General features: G+C 34.9%; 1 protein-coding gene across 9 annotated transcripts in view; it reads left to right on the forward strand.

Annotated features, from left to right (window-relative positions):
- Positions 1-14,606, forward strand: part of LEPR (leptin receptor) — a 135,597-nt gene extending 120,991 nt beyond the window's left edge. For 6 of the 9 annotated variants that reach the window (XM_053214192.1, XM_053214191.1, XM_027058967.2 and 3 more), the window contains one exon: positions 9,939-14,606. In XM_053214192.1, the coding sequence (XP_053070167.1) occupies positions 9,939-10,766 (828 nt within the window). In that variant the 3' untranslated portion in view covers positions 10,767-14,606. The other 3 variants (XR_008294928.1, XM_053214196.1, XM_053214195.1) reach the window with 2 other exon arrangements.
- Positions 14,607-16,764: the final 2,158 nt, after the last annotated feature.

Consider the following 16,764-nt stretch of genomic DNA (forward strand, 5'->3'; position numbering starts at 1 on the left):
AGTGTTTACCAGGGCAGGGAAATGATCAGGCCCATCTCAGCAAATGCAGTTTGAGCCTGCAGCAAATGTCTTTTCCTTTCCAGAAAATGGTGTGTGCAAAGGAACCACTTGATGGGTAGAGGTAGGGTCAGTAAATATTTGTAGACTATGTGCTCCCCTGTCTCACATGGACATGATGAAAATGAGCACAAAGCTGCAGCAGATCATCTGACAGACATTATATACAAGGAGACTGAAATACCACTAAAATTTCCTATGTTCTGGTAAAATAAAGAAATGTGAAGAATTTTTAGGATACTTAAAGTGGGTGTGAATATCCTTATTTGTAAGACCGATTTTCCCCCCTCTGCAGGTATTTGACTTTATATAATCTTATAAGATATTATTTGAGCACAACTAGTCCTTAAGATGCATAATTTATTTCTAGGGATTAATAGGTACACAGAAAACATAATCAGGAATAAAGGAATTTTTGGAACATAATGGCGATATTTGAAGAGTGAAGAATATAATTTCAAAGGATTTTACTAATGGTAAACATTTAATCTTCTAAAATTCAATAACTTAAGAAAAATCTCATTTTCTACTTTATCTCCTAAATAACTAAAAATAATAGTTTTTAGTCTAATAGAGAAAAATAATATAGTGTAATTCATACTAATTTCTAAAAACGGTACGGCAAATTTACTATTGGCTCTTCACTTTCATATTTTATTTTATTTAATTCTCATAGGCCTAACCGTCTTAAATTTTATGATGACCATACTGAGTCTCAGAGTGGTTCAGTGGCTTGTCTTGATCATCTATCCTGTAGTTGTATAAACCTTTGTTAAACCCCAGTCCATTGGACTCAAACTGCTACCCTTGCCATCAGTTCCATATTAACAAATGTATTACTTAATTTAACTAGTGCCATTAATTGTACACCTAAAAATAATTGAAATGGTAAATCTTATATATATTTTAACAAAATTCTAAAAATGGGTAAAAATCTGAATAGACATTTAAAAATATTTTTAAATGTTTATTTTTGAGACAGATGTGAGTGGGCAAGGGGTAGAGAGAGAGGTAGACACAGAATCCAAAGTAGGCTCCAGACTCTGAGCTGTCAGCACAGAGCCTGATGCAGGGCTCGAACTCACGAACTGTGAGATCATGACCTGAGCCACAGTCGGACGCTTAACTGACTGAGCCACCCAGGAGCCCCTGAATACACATTTTTGCAAAGAAGACATATAAGTGAAAAATAAGCGCTAATGCATATATGTTCAACATTATTAACTATTGGGGAAATACAAGCCAAAAACACAAGATACCACTTTACACTGGCTAGAATGGCTATAATCAAAAAGATGATAAGTGTTGGTGAGAACATGGAGAAATTAGAACTCATACACTGCCAGTGGGAAAGTAAACTGATGCAGCCCTTTCTGTGCTAACAGCACAGAGCCTGCTTGGGATTCTCTCTTTCTCTCTCTGTCTGCCCCTCCCCCTGCTCATGCTCTCTTTTTCTTGAAGTAAATAAATACACTTAAAAAAAATGATGCAGCCCTTTTGGAAAATGGTCTTAACGGTTCAACATAGAGTTACCATATGACCCAATAATTCCACTGCTAGGTATGTATCCAATAGAAATGAAATCATGTATTTACATGGAGATTTATACATGAATGTTCATAACAACATTGTTTATAATGGCCAAAATGTGGCAACAAGCCATATTTTTTAATATCCATCAAATGCTGAATGGATAAGCAAAGGGTGATATATCCAATTCTAAAACAAAAGGAAACAACAAACAAAAATCCCACAACGTGTTGCAAAGCAAACATACTGCGGTAGTCCATTGTTGTTAAAAACAATGACAGTATTTTTTAAGGAGATAATTTTTTACGTGAAATATTTTCCTTAATTTGTTCTTCACATTCAGGTTACTTTGAGCATTGGTTTTTATGAAAGCAATCTATACTTGTAATTCTTTAGATATCCAACCTGGTTTCTAAAATATTCCCTAAAAGTAATCTCTTCCATTTTTTAAGCTATCATTCTCATTCCCTTTTGTTTATAATTAATCAAAAATCCATATTTGCCTCATATTTTTTTATTGATAAAAGTTAAGATAAAGTTTGTCCTGCTTATTCCTCTCATTCGTTTTGGTCCCTCCTTCCCTTTTTAGGGGCACCGACTTTCAAGAATATAGTATGTATTTGTCTAGTTTGTGCTTTTGTACTTTACTGTATCTATATATGTGTATCCATGACCAATGAACAATAATACTTTTGGCATTAATTAATTAATGTTATCATGCCTTCCATGTCATTAAAAAATTATTTTTGTTCTAAGCATTGTTTTTTGAGATCTTTCCATGTTGATGCCATTAACGGAGTTCAGCTATGTGGACTGGCTGATTGTATTCCATCCTATAAATATATCATAATTCATATGTCCATTCCCCCTATGGATATTTAAGTTGTTTGCAAACTTTTTCTATTCATTACAAACAGTGCTGCTGTAAACATGGTTGTTAATATCTCTTTGTTCTCTGGGGATGTATATGTCCCATTATTTAAAAAGATAAGTTTTTGCATGAGCATGTGATCAGTGTGCATGGTTTAATAGTGAAATAGTATGGAAGAGCATTTGTTGCAAAGTAGAGTGTCCTCCTCCATCCCTACCTACCCTTAGTCTTGCTTTCCAAATGCCATTACTTTAAACTGGTTTGCTTTTAACTTTTCTGGCAAGTCATCTTTATATTTCTAAAAATAATATGCTTACACCAGTACGGAATGTAGACATGATCAATTGGTTTCTGGCTATAATGAATATTTATTGATACACATACTTTTCCTTCCGTTCTCCTTTCCCCATGCTCCTACGACATACTGTGTTGTTGCCTTTTCCCCATTTTTGTCAGTAATTACTCTGCAACCTCAGAAGAATCTTTTTAAATTCCATTTATTTCCATCAATAGAGGCCACTTGTAGGAGCTCCCCTTCTAGGGAGCTTTATTGTTAAATAAAGACATTAGCACTCTTACCTTCTCTCTCCACCTCCCAGTCTATGTAAATAGAGCTCTTCGCTTTAAGTCAGGATTGATAGCATGTTTTGTCCTATAATCATTGTAAAAAACACAAAGTCAGTAAAGTGCATTTAAGTGGCTATGGGTATGTAAACACTGTTCCTTGAAGAACAAGTAATATACGTGATGACATTTCTTGGTAGTTCCAATGTCACAGGAGAATGTTTTTTTAAAAGATATTAGAAATATTTCACCTGTTGGTCAGAATTGTGCCAAATTTTAGTTGACTTCGTTTTTAGTTTTTATGGGGTTGTTGTTGCTTTTTCTAGTGTTTCTAATTGCCTTTATAAAAATGTAATGTTTATTTTTGAGAGAGAGACAGAGGGTGAGCAGGGGAGGGACAGAGAGGGAGACACAGAATCTGAAGCAGGCTCCAGGCTCTGAGCTGTCAGCACAGAGCCCAGCATGGGGCTTGAACTCATGAATGGTGAGATCATGACTTGAGCCAAAGTCAGATGCTTAACCGACTGAGCCACCCAGGTGCCTGCTAATAGCTTCTTTCAAAGTGTTTTTGAATGTCTGTGTGCTGCTATTATACAAACTTCTTCACTGGACACCTTTTCCCAGTGTACTCTGCCCAGGAAACCCTATATCCTCCTACTTCAATCTGGATAAGGTGTTTTCTATAATTTCTATGAGCCATCACCCAGAATTTTTCCTTAACTGGTTTCTAGTGATTGCTGCTTCCTAAGTTCGTTTCCTTCCTCTTTCTTGATTAACTACATCCTTAAGTAACCTCCTAAGAAATGTTATGTGCTAAGTCAGAGTCTCTTCATGCCTGAAATTCTTTTCATTGTGCCTTCATTGATCGTTAGTTTGGTGGAGTCGCCATTTCCAGATTGGACAAACTTTCCAATTCAACTTTGAAGCAATTCCTGTCTCATCATCTAGCACTCAGTATTGCTTCTGAGAACTCAGATGCCATTCTAATCTTTACTCCTCACTGGTTACTTGCAGTTTTCTTGCACTTAAAAATTCTCTCCATTTGTGTGTTCTAAAATTTCAGCGATGGATCTTGGGAGGTTCTGTTTCATTTAACTTGGTCACCATTTGAAGACACTTTCAATTCCATGCCTTCTGTCTTATCTAAGAAATTATATTATTTCTTTGTGATTTCCTCTCTTCCTGTTTCTTTTGTTTTCTCTTTCTAGAATATGTATTTGTTAGATGTTGAGCCCTTTGCATAGATCTTCTATATTTCTTATCACTTTATTATGTTCTTTTGTTGTGTTTTGTTTTACATTGAGACCTTGCCATATCCTATTCTTCTAGTGTTTCTGTTGAACTTTTATTTACTATCACATTTGTAAATTTGCAAGCTTTTTTTTTCAGAGTATTTTTTTCTGGTTTTATATATGATATTTTCTTAAATCTTACTAGAAAGACCATTTTAAGGATCATTGTTTGTTTGAAAAATTCTCTTTTTTCCCTTTTCCCTGAATTCCCTTTCTGCCAGGATCCTATTTTCTTCTTGTTTATATTGGCTTTTCTTTTTTTTAATCTCAGACTTTCCCTAAATATCTAGTAATTATTTGGTTTCCTTTAATGTTTTAGAATGAAACTGTAGATGAGCTGATTGGGAGCCCAATGTGTATAGGCAGGGATTGTTGCTCTGGGTGAGTAGATAGGGCTCTGGCTAGCTGAGGAAAAAATGTACTCATAGTCGCTACTACCCCACAGCTGCTTAGTAACTCCCAGGAGAGCTCCTTAGTTGCTTTTGAAAACAAAACCTCAATTTGGGTGTGGAAGGTAGTTCTAATATAAAGGCTCTTCCATATACAACAGAGAACTGGAAGAGCCCCATTCCTTCATATCTTGTTTTACCTGCCATTTCTTCACTCATTTCTTCACTCAACTCACCCATTTACCTGCTTTTACCTGCCATTTCGTCACTCACCATCTCAACTGGATTCAACTGGGCAAACTGGCTTTCTCTTCAGCCACAGCCTGCTCTGGAGATACTTTGGTTTGTAGCTTTCTTTGCTCATCCTCATTGGTCTATACTCTTCTGGTTGTTTTCCATCTTTTAGAAGTGAATTCAAAATCTTATTCCCTCTTGCCTTCTCAGGTTATCTTTTGTGTTGTGGGTATATATTTGTTGTTTGTGTACTTTTATTGTGACAGAGTTCTACAAAGATGAGAGAGAAATGTGTTCAAACTGCCATCTTGAACCAGAATACTGTGCTACACCATTTCTTTTCATACTTTAAAAGTCAGAATCTTAAAAATAAATTAAAAATAAAATAAAAATAAATATATAAATCAGAATCTTAAACAAAAGTTGAATTCTTGTAGGAAAATACAGTGACGCAATAGACTTGCTTTTTCTTCTAATGCAAATTTCATAGTGTTTAAAAGACTGTAACCAATTTGGTTATTTACCTTTCTCTTTAGCAGTGTTGCCTAATCTATCATTTTCTTCCTCTAAATCTAAATCATCTGTAATTTTTTTGGGTGGAGGGAGATCTAACCCCGCTTCTTTGTTGTCTTCTTCACAAGAGTGCACTCCAGTTAACAACTTACTTTAGAAGTGAGAAAGCTAAAGCCAAATAGATTTTCCCTTGTGATTCAAAGACTATCCAAGATTCCTCAGTCTGCTCTAGGCCTCCAAAGAAGAAGCTCAAAGACCTGCAGCTTCCCAGAATACCAGCCTCACAGATCTGAGGCAGAGCAACTCTGAAATTGGTCTTGCAGAAGTGGGTAGAGCTGGTGTGGTTTTGAGTTGGAAGTTCTATTTAGGAGTACACGTTACTGGGCTTAGAAATACCTATTTCACTCCCCTAAAATATGATTTCAGTTTTGTTTACTTTCCTGTTCTTCATATTTGTTATATGTCCATGAATTATAAGTAGCCAGAGGAGAGACTGAATTAATCGGCTGAAATCTAACACAGCAAGTAGAAAAAGCAAAACAAATAACATGTTTTCCTGCATGTTTGCAGTTAGCATCTCTTTTCATTTTTCCATTGTTTTATAGAAAGTTTGTTAGACTGGAAGAAAATAAAGAACTAAGTTGGGGTCCTCACTCTGCTCTAATTAGCTCTGTAACTTTAAGCCCTAGTCAATTTGTTTATAAAAAAAAAAAAGGGGAGACTCATGGACCAGATGGTTTCTTAGATTTTTTCCCCCCCTAGATTAGATTAGATTTCCTAGATTAGAAAAATCATGATAATGGTCCATTATTTCAGCTCTTCTTTCTCTTAATTTTTGAACTTTTGTTTTTACTCCTCTACTCTTTTACTCTTTCCTGTTTCAAGCTCTCTAATACTTCTCCTGCTCCTCACTCTCCCCCGCCTATTTATCTTTCCAGCTCTTTGTTCTTTCTCCTTATTCTGTTATTATTGTATAGTTTTTCCTTTTCTGAGGTCACCAAGACTGTTCTTTGAGTGTGATATTAAGGCATGCTTTACGGAAATAGAAAAGGCTACCTTAGTTCAAAATTTTACTCTTTCCTAAAAAGGTACATTACTGTAGTATCACAGAAGAATTGATAGTCCAGAAGCCATGCCTGAGAGAAAATGTTTTTGAAATATTTTATCTTTTGCTTTCTGATTTTTTGTTTTGCTTTCTTATTTTATTTTATCTAAACAGAGAATGGATATTCTTTGAAGCTTAATCATGATCACAACTGATGAACCCAATTCTTCCCAACATTCTGTAGAGTATTAGAAGATTTTTACATTTTGAAGAAGGGGAGACAAATCTAAAAAAATATTTGGTTGAACTATTGAGAACTAACATATAGTGGATGATGCTGATTTAGAACTTAAATAGAAGGGTAAATTTGGGGTCAAGATGTAGGTCTCAGTCCACTGCATTTTGAATATATGCTTACTTTTCAGGTCACATGAAGTTTAACAAGTAATATTCATGGTGTCTGGCTTTTGATTTATCATTTGTATGGTGGTCATAAAACGTTAAAAACTATGACTGTTGCTCTTCCCATGGGTCTATTAGATATTATCAGCTTTGTAGTAGACAGTGCTGTAACTAGATGAAAGCTACAACTTGACACATAACTTTGCAAACACAATGAATCTAATTATAAAATACAGTAAAACTATTTAGCTAATATTTTCACATCCCAAATTTTCCATTTTATATTCTTCTCTAGACATCTGAGCTTATAAACTGACCCACTTGGGTGTTGTTTTGAATGTCTTATAGCTTTTATGTCTATCTAACTTTGGTCAGTCTGGGGATTTCTATCGTTGGTATCCTTGCAAATGGCTTATGTGCTAACTTCTGCTTCAGTTCAAAGAAAGCCAGAAGTTAGGGCTTGTGCTGGTCACAGGCCAATGGAAGTTACAGTTCGTATCAGGATGACCTGACATATCCAGGTCAGACTGACCAGATCAGAAAACACATCAGTCTCCAATTCAGCCTCTTTGGAAATTCCTTCTTAAATTTATTTACACTGAACCACCCAAAGCCTCTGGCAGGCATAGAAGTACACAGTGATGCAAAAAGGGAGCTTTTCCAACAAGTTCATGGCAAGGGTAGGACATTTCTCCCTGGAAAAAAGACCCTTGCTGTTTCTATGATGCTAGCATACTAAGTGTGTTATGTTGCTCACATTCAAAATAAACCAAAGCCTCTGTTTGATGAACCTAAATAATATTCAGATTTAGGTAAAGACAGATCACTAACATTTAGATTTCACTCAGAGTTTTGTTTGATTACCAAAAAAGACACTAAAAATGAGAAGCAATGTGTCCTTTTCCCCTTCATTGACTTTGAATAGGTATCATTGGAATGTAAAATCAAAGTGTGAAATTATGAAAGAATATTTTTTAATTCCTACCAGCTGAATACATACTTAATATGTTCCCAGACTGTTCTAAAATCTTTAAAAATTAGGTGCATATAATGATTAAGATTTTGTAATGAACATACTTTTAATAAATGTTTGTGACCCATTGATGAAATATACCTCAATAATATATGGGTATGTGATTTCTTATTAATTATCTTCCATCTGGATGCATTCGAAGACATGTAAATTATTTGGTACCAATAATTAGTTACCAGTTATAAGGTTTTAGAGGACATGAAATATGCCAGAGCCATCATCTGAAGAACATATATGAGTCTGCGTGCTATTGGCTATTTGTGTGTATTTTTTGTTTTCATGTTGATAGCATGTAATTCCTTTATTTGGTGATCTTATTTTCTAGGTTCATTTAAATTTTAAGAAATTCAAGACACACAGAGTAGCAAGTTTAAGAAAAAATAATATGAGAAAATAAATATTTGAAGCAAATCATAAAACTAATGATAAATTTCTGTCAGAAAAAAAGGCATAGGAACAGTTTTCATATATTATGTTCATAAATAACAGAGAAGGTTGTGTTAACATGATATTTGTCATTATGTAGGATTTTAATATCTATATAAATGTATTCCATTTTTTATCATATTTAGCATTTGGTATATTTATTCTTTATGGTTATAATCACAAATATATTTCATTTAAGAATTTAGAACTGTGCTAATGAATTATGTTTTTATATGAAATATATTTGCCATTATGAAGAATAGTTGGGGATACTGTTATTTCAGGGAATAAGTTTGAATTCATTCTGGTAGTTTAAAAATTGTAAAATTCAGGGGCATGTGGGTGGCTTAGTCGGTTGGGTGTCCGACTTCAGCTCGGGTCATGATCTCACAGTTCGTGAGTTCAAGCCCCACATCGGGCTTGCGCTGACAGCTCAGAGCCTGCAGCCTGTTTTGGATTCTGTGTCTCCCTCGCTCTCTGCCCCTCCCCCGCTCACACTCTGTCTGTCTCCCTCAAAAATAAATAAACATTAAAAAAATTTTTTTAAATAAAAAAAAATAAAAAATAATTGTAAAATTCAAAAGGTCAATCATATGTATGTTTCACAAATTGAACACATTTTCAGTAGCACGTCCTTTAGTTGCGTTAATTTTTCAATGTGATGTGTCCACAGTGTTCTTCATTTTGCACTTATTTTTCAATATGTTTACATTGTATAAGTTGAGCTTTTTACACACAGATTCTTGATTTGTAGCTGCTTGGCAGGATTTTTTTGTTGTGATGTAACCAGCATTCTTATAAAAGATACGATGTGCATTTGTTTTGTGTCTTTGTCTTCATTCCACATGTTCCGTGTGTATTTTTATGTGAAGTTATCTATAAGGAATGGTGACTTAAGAGTCTGTGATCATCTCTTTTACCATCATTGTTTTCAACAAATTGGTGTTAGTTCCTGTCTTCTGGTGATCTTAGGTAGATTTTCAGTATCGTGTAAGGCAGATTAGTCTCAACAGTCACAAATAGTTCGCCTTTACATCATATCTTATGTCATGACGTAGATACTCTAATTACCTTTGGACTAGAGGGTTTGTTCATTTGATTTTATTTCAATTACTTTTTCATTTGAGGTTTAAATTTTTCAGTTTGTGGAAGCCTAATTTGCTGTAAAACATGAGGAATTCTTCAGAAGATATGCAGCAACCAATCTTTATTGAGACCTAAGCACTTTCAGACCCTCTCTAATTTATTCCCCACCGCAATGCCAGGAAGTAAATATTGATAGAACACATTTTTACAGATGAAGAAACCAAAAGACAAAGAAGTTAATGTACTTGTCCATGGTCATAGAAGGGGAAGGACTCAAACCAAAGTCTATCTCATCCCACTTTAAACACTAATTTATATGTCTCTCCCTTATGATTTTTGACATATCCGTTTCAGTCCAAAACTAGTTAATGTGTGCTTGACTTATGTCCTTTGGTAGTAAACCTTTTACACTTTCGTTTCTGCAATGATGTCGTAGTGAAGAAAAATAATAATAATAATAATACAATTGAGCGTTAAAATGTGTCTTTTCTTTTAGCCAGAAACGTTTGAGCATCTTTTTGTCAAGCATACAGAATCAGTGATATTTGGTCCTCTTCTTTTGGAGCCTGAAGCCATTTCAGAAGATGTCAGTGTTGACACAACATGGAAAAATAAAGATGACATGGTGCCAACAGCTATGGTGTCTCTACTTTTGGCAACTCCGGATCTTGAAAAGGGTTCTATTTGTATCAGTGACCAGCACAGCAGTGCTGACTTCTCTGAGCTTGAGAGCAGTGTGGTAACCTATGAGGATGAAAACAGGAGACAGCCCTCTGTTAGATATGCTACCCTACTCAGCAGCTCTAAATCAAGTGACATTGATGAAGAGCAAGGGCTTATAAATAGTTCAGTCAGCAAATGCTTCTCTAGCAAAAATATTCTGTCCAAGGATTCTTTCTCTAACAGCTCATGGGAGATAGAAACCCAGGCATTTTTTATATTATCAGATCAGCATCCCAATATAATTTCACCACACCTTCCGTTCTCAGAAGGATTGGATGAATTTTTGAAACCTGAGGGAAATTTCCCTGAAGAAAATAATGGTGAGAGGTCTGTCTATTATTTAGGGGTCACCTCAATCAAAAAAAGAGAGAGTGGTGTGTTTTTGACTGACGAGTCACAAGTGTTGTGTCCGTTCCCAGCCCATTGTTTACTTACTGACATCAGAATCCTCCAGGACACTTGCTCACAACTTGTAGAAAATCATTTCAGTTTAGGAACTAATGGTCAGAAGACTTTTGTATCTTACATGCCTCAGTTTCAGACTTGTTCTACTCAGACTCGGAAGATAATGGAAAACACAATGTGTGATCTAACTGTCTAATTTCATTCAAGAAACATCTCAGATGTATGTTACAGTGAATCATATGAAGTGTATGTAATACAGTCCACCATGGTTGTGGATATGGGAGAGGAAGGAAAACTGTTAGAGTCAAACTTGAAAGTGAGTGTTTCCAAATTAAAGGTATCTGTCATTGCTCAGTAATATTGACAAAAAATGAGAGAAAGTCTTCAAGAGCCTTGCAATGTAGACTGACTCTTCTAATGATTTCATTAACAAGCTACACTAGGAAGATCTCCAATGGCTTGTTTCTAGCTAGAAATGAACCCAACATATACCATCTTGGCAAACATTAGACCTGTGTAGAAAGAGCTAATCTTCTCGATTATACCTAAGTTTAAAAGACACTGTGGGATGTAACTTGTTTCAAAGGTATGGTTGTTTTATCTTGAGTTGTCTTTGTTTTCAACTGATTCACACGCGCGCGCGCGCGCACACACACACGGTCTATACATAAGAGGCATCCTCGTACATTTTTGAAGTATGTGATATATTTGTATTTGTGCCACTTGACTGTGTGATTTTAAGATTTTGCAATTTAACAAACTTGCCTTGAGCACTTACTCTGTGGTAGGCAGTCCGCTAAATGTTGCAGATTTAGATCTGGCCTGGGGGATATACTTCTGAAGACTGACAAGTAAGCTGATCTTTATGTATCGAATATAACCATGCAATGATACTACCTATCAGAATGGCAATACTAGAATACAAACAATATTTTGATGACAACAAAAGCATTTTGAAAACATAATGTGTGTCTTAACGCTTCCCTATAAAAGATGTTGCAATGGTTGCTTTCTGATACAGTTAGATGACTAAATGCTACTGTATATCACTCTGGAATTATTGTCTTCCCTGATTCCAACTTGCTTGTACGCTGTTTTTTTTTTTCTCACTTCTCTTTCATATAACCACCCACTGTGTTAAAGCTTTCCATATTTTATCTCAATCAATTATTAAAATAATTGTATGAGACATGTACTACTATAACACCCTTATTAAAGATTAGAAGATTAAGTAATTTTCCCAAGAACACAGAGTTAGTGTATAATGGAACCAGAATCCAGATTTAAACCCAGATCTTTTAATGCTAGTGATTATGTTTTAAACCTATACCTTACGTTGCTGTCCATTAAAAAAATGACTCACAAGCAGATAAAATTTGTTAAGTGGATATATAATCCTGGGTGAAAATGAAGTGAGAATTACACAGATGTTGTTTTTGCCTTTAAAGACTTTAATATTTCTTGTTTGTTTCAGTTTTTGGTATGGCAAGAAAACTCCGAGACAGCATTTTGAGCAACAAACTAATCAAGAAACCTGCAGAGATAGATGTTGAGTGTCAATAAATCAGAATTTCAAGATGATCAGTATAATCAAAATACATACCTTAGTACTCAGAAATATGCCTATTAGATTGCTAAGCATCACCAGTTTCATACTTGGCCTGAGAGAGGATCCTGCTGATTTTACTGTTACCCTAGATAAAATCCTACACTCCATCTCTATTCTAGTTGTGGCCATATGAAATGAGAAGTTCTAGACAGTGACAAAGATCTCAGGGCCCAAACAACAGGTATTTTTTTTCACACTTCATGATCATTTGCCAATTAGAAATCAATAAAGTTGTTTCATGCCATAAGGATTGTTGAGATATCTCAGGATCTCACATACTCATCAACAGATAGGTGACTCACAAGAGAATGGTAGAGGGCTCACATCAACTCACTGAATTTTGAGTGTGGTATGAAAGCCTTAGTTCTATACAAAGATAAATTGAGAGAATACATTTTTTTTCACTGATGTTTTAAGTGGTTTACAGATTCAGAAACAGAAAGAAATTATTGCATGTATGGAAGTTCTGGCAAAATTGACCATTATTTTTAATGCTGCTCATAGAATATAGAAGTTGTATTGAGGATGCAGTATAGAAGAATTACATTTTGCTCCATTCTGCATAAAGTTAGAGATTAAACAATGAGCATGTCCACTGAGACACAACATTCTCTTGTGGCCTGGGACCCATGACTATATGACTATGGGGAAGAGAAAGTGACAGATGTTCCAAACAGCCTATGATTTCACCATGCTATGTGTATGTGGCAGTGAATTCAGAAGTCCCAGCAACAGTGTAGTGCTGCAGGTCTGAGTTAAAGGAATTTAGTAACGATATATTAACGAGATCATTGATATCCCGGTGCACAGTTCCAAAAACAAATGAAAACATCTCAAGTAGTGAAATGCCAAGGGAGTTGTTTTCATGGAGAGGGCTGAATGGTAGAGTTTGGCCTATTGGTATATATAGATTTAGATCCTATCTGTTGTCAGTGTGTTAGGGCTCTGATTTTCACTTTTGAAAGTTTGTTTCACTGCATATATCACTATACATTATTGGGTCTTTATGAAAATTATCTGTCATTAAGTAGTGGGTTTTAATAAAAATATAGGTAAATTTAGAACATTTTGTACTTCAGGATGGTCTGATATTTTCCATTTCTTTCCAAAGATTCCTTAAAAAATGTTTTTAAGGAGAGAAGAGCTGAAATATGGATTTGCACTTTTAAACTTAGGATAAATCTGGAATTTGGAGTATTTCTCTTAAGGCCTTGAATTGCAACACAAGTTACCAGTCTCTCTAAATCTGAACTTGATGAAAAGAAATTCAGAAGTTAATAATTTGGGATATGGCCTCAAGGTTCAACATAAGACAAATCACTTGTCAGGGCTAATGAGATTATACGTTTCCTATGTTAAACCCCCTAAAACAAAGAAGAAAAATCAAGGTGTGGTTATCAGTAACAGCAGGGGCCTCCCACGGAGCCCTGTGTTCCCATTTGGAGATGGGCTACATATGGACAAGAGGAATAGGAACAGATATTCTTTCATGTTTAAGCCTCATCTCAAGTGGTAAGAGGACTTGGATGAAATTTGCAAACCAGTGGGTGATTCTGGACCTATAATAAGGTTTTATGGCACCGAGCATGAGCTGCGTTTATCTTCTCTCTTCCCTTTCCAATAAAACCAACTCCCTCTTTCCAAATATCAAACATATGGTCACATTCCCTTAGGAATATTCACTTTGACTACACAAATGCTGAGAGAAGAGAAACTTCCTTCACAAACTGATGCCAGATTCCAAAACTACTTTGGTTGGCACGGGATACAGGGTAGGCCATCAGAGCTGTGCCCATGGGGACCACGTGGGGTTGGACAACGTGCTAAATGGATCAAGACATGCTGCAACCATATGTCACCTAGACATGGATGGAAAAAGACCTCTTTCCAAATTCCTTCCTGTAGTTTTAAAAAGAAATGTGCTCCACTGTTCATCTTTTGAGGGTCATCTTGATAGTTAAGGACTCTTCTAAAGTGATTATTATTGAGAAACCATACTGTCATATGTAAAACACAAAATTGTCCACTCTATTATGAAAAACTGCGTTTGAGGAAAAAAATGCAAACATAGTCACCAAAGAAAATGTGAAGAAGCATTTACAAAAGGAAACTAGAGAAGTCAGTAGTTTTGCCTTATCTCGCACAACTAAATTAAAACAGTAAAGCACGCCTGCACGCAGTCACAATGTTGGGGGGGGCAATTTAGAATACAAAGGTCTTCATTAGAACTGAGTCATGTTACTTGTTACTTGTATGAGCATCAAAAATGGTTTCCATGGGTGTTTATATTGCACAAATTATTTTTATACAAAGTTTATCAATCAGTGTTTATTTTGGAAAGCTGCTGAAGATGTCTATTTTTCAAAATTAACTACACTTCAGATGTTTGGCATTAAATTCAATTTTGTGAGGCCCTTGACAGGATATTTTAAATAATGGTCATTCCCTGGAACTGAGAAAGAATTTGGAAAATATCTAATTTTGTAGTGAAATACCTAGATTGCAGATATTGTACTTTAAAAACGTGTCATTAAAGTTGGTATCAGTTACTACTTTCTTTTAGTCACCATTGGTACTTTAATACATGTTGTAAGTGTTGAGAATCATTTTATAAAATGTAATTAGTCTAATTCTCCTTTATGTTCCTAAAGTCATAAAGAAGGAAGATAATTTACCACTGTGAATATTTTCATTTTTTTATCATTATAAGTCATGAATGATGTCAGAATTTTAAGAAATGGAAAGTCCAAATAGAGTTATTATGAATTTAAGTTATTTTAGAATTACTTCATCTATTGTATGATTGCTTTTAGTAAAGATTTGAAAATATAAAGAAGTAATCTTTGTAGTTTATATCAATAGTTAATATAAAATTTTTATACACTGTTAGCCTTTATATCTTCAAAATACTCATATAATGCCTTGGCTTTGAAAGGGGTTTGAAAACATCTTAGATGCAAGTATTTCCCTTTATTGTTACCGTCTCTGGTATCTACTCAATATATCACCCCACACCAGATTTTTCCTGGCATCATAGCCACTTGTGATAACAAATTACTCATTTTAAACATAAAGAGCTCTTTGGTTCGATTCTTTATTTCCTTAAGAAATCTTGATTTAGTGATCTGTGAATATTTGTCATTTAGACTTCAAGCAATTTGAATTTTTAACCACTTTGAGGGCTAGTATTCAGATACATTCTATTTCCTGCTTTCTGATTTTAAAATGTGAATAGAACAAAATACACACTGGAAAAATTTCAAACAGTACAGAGAACTATAAGATAAAAAGTATAAGTGTCTCTCCCCTCCCAACCCACAGTTCCTATTCCCCCAAATATCCCGTTATTATTAGTCACATATCTTTTGAAAAATTTATAGAGTTGCAATTGTATTTCGCTTGCTGTCATAAAATTACCCCTTTCCCTTAATATATCTTGGTGATATTTCCATATAAACCCACATATACCTACTTCATTATTTGTAGTGGTTTAATACTGTCCCTCTGTATCGAAGTACAATGATTTATGTAAACAGTGTGCGATTGGCAAACATTTGTGTTTTGTTTTGTTTTGTTTTACTATTTTTTTTTTATGTGCAATGCTGAAGTGAACATTTGTGTATACAATTGCCTTGGCATAGTTTTGCAAATCTACTTGTCAGGACTATTGGTTGCAAGTGTAAGAAATCAACTCAAATTGTCTGAGTATCTTTTTGATGTGTTAATTTCATCTTGAATGAAGTTGAGCATATTTTCACATTATAAGCCATTCAGTTTTCTCTACTTTCATATTCTTTGCCTATTCCTTATTGAATTATTATCATTTTGTTGATTTCTTGTAATTATTTTTTACATATGTGATCTTAGTTTTTCTTAATTGAGATACAGCTTATATACTGTAAAGTACACAAGCCTTTGGTGACTTTTTACACATTTCCCCTTGAGTATTTACCCAGGAGTAAAATTGGTGAATGCAGGCTAGGTCCTAATTTATCTTTAATAGATACTGTAAAGTAATGGTTGAACTAACTTACACTGCCATCGGTAATGTAGAAGGGTCCTGCTGTTTCAACACTGATAGTGTCAGCCTTTGAATGTTAGCCATTCTGATGGTTGTGTAACGGTTTCTCGTGGTTTCAGTTTGTGCTTCTGTAATATGTGACGGTTTTAAGTAATATTTAACTAATCCCTCTCGCCATTTTTGCTATTTTTGTCATATATCTTATTTCCATGTATTTCATAAACATCTAAAGTGTTGTTGTATTGTTGCTTATAGCAGTAAATAGTCTTTCAAATTTGCCCTTTGTAGTGCAGTCTATTCCTTCTTGCATCTCTGTGCTTCCATCTGGGATAATTTCCCTTCATCCTAAAGAAGTTTCTTGTCCTGTGGATCAACTCTGACTGCTTAATAACTACTTTTTCTGGTATTCTGTGCTGTTATTTGGGGATGAATGTTTTTAACTTATTTGGAATTAATTCTGGTATAAGGAATGGAATGATTATCTAGCTTTTATTTTTCCCAAGGGGCTACTCAGTTGTCACAACACAATTTGGTTCTGGGAGAACAACCTTCCCCCCCCCCGCC

Source organism: Acinonyx jubatus, chromosome C1, assembly GCF_027475565.1.
Source record: "Acinonyx jubatus isolate Ajub_Pintada_27869175 chromosome C1, VMU_Ajub_asm_v1.0, whole genome shotgun sequence".
Taxonomy (NCBI): domain Eukaryota; kingdom Metazoa; phylum Chordata; class Mammalia; order Carnivora; family Felidae; genus Acinonyx; species Acinonyx jubatus.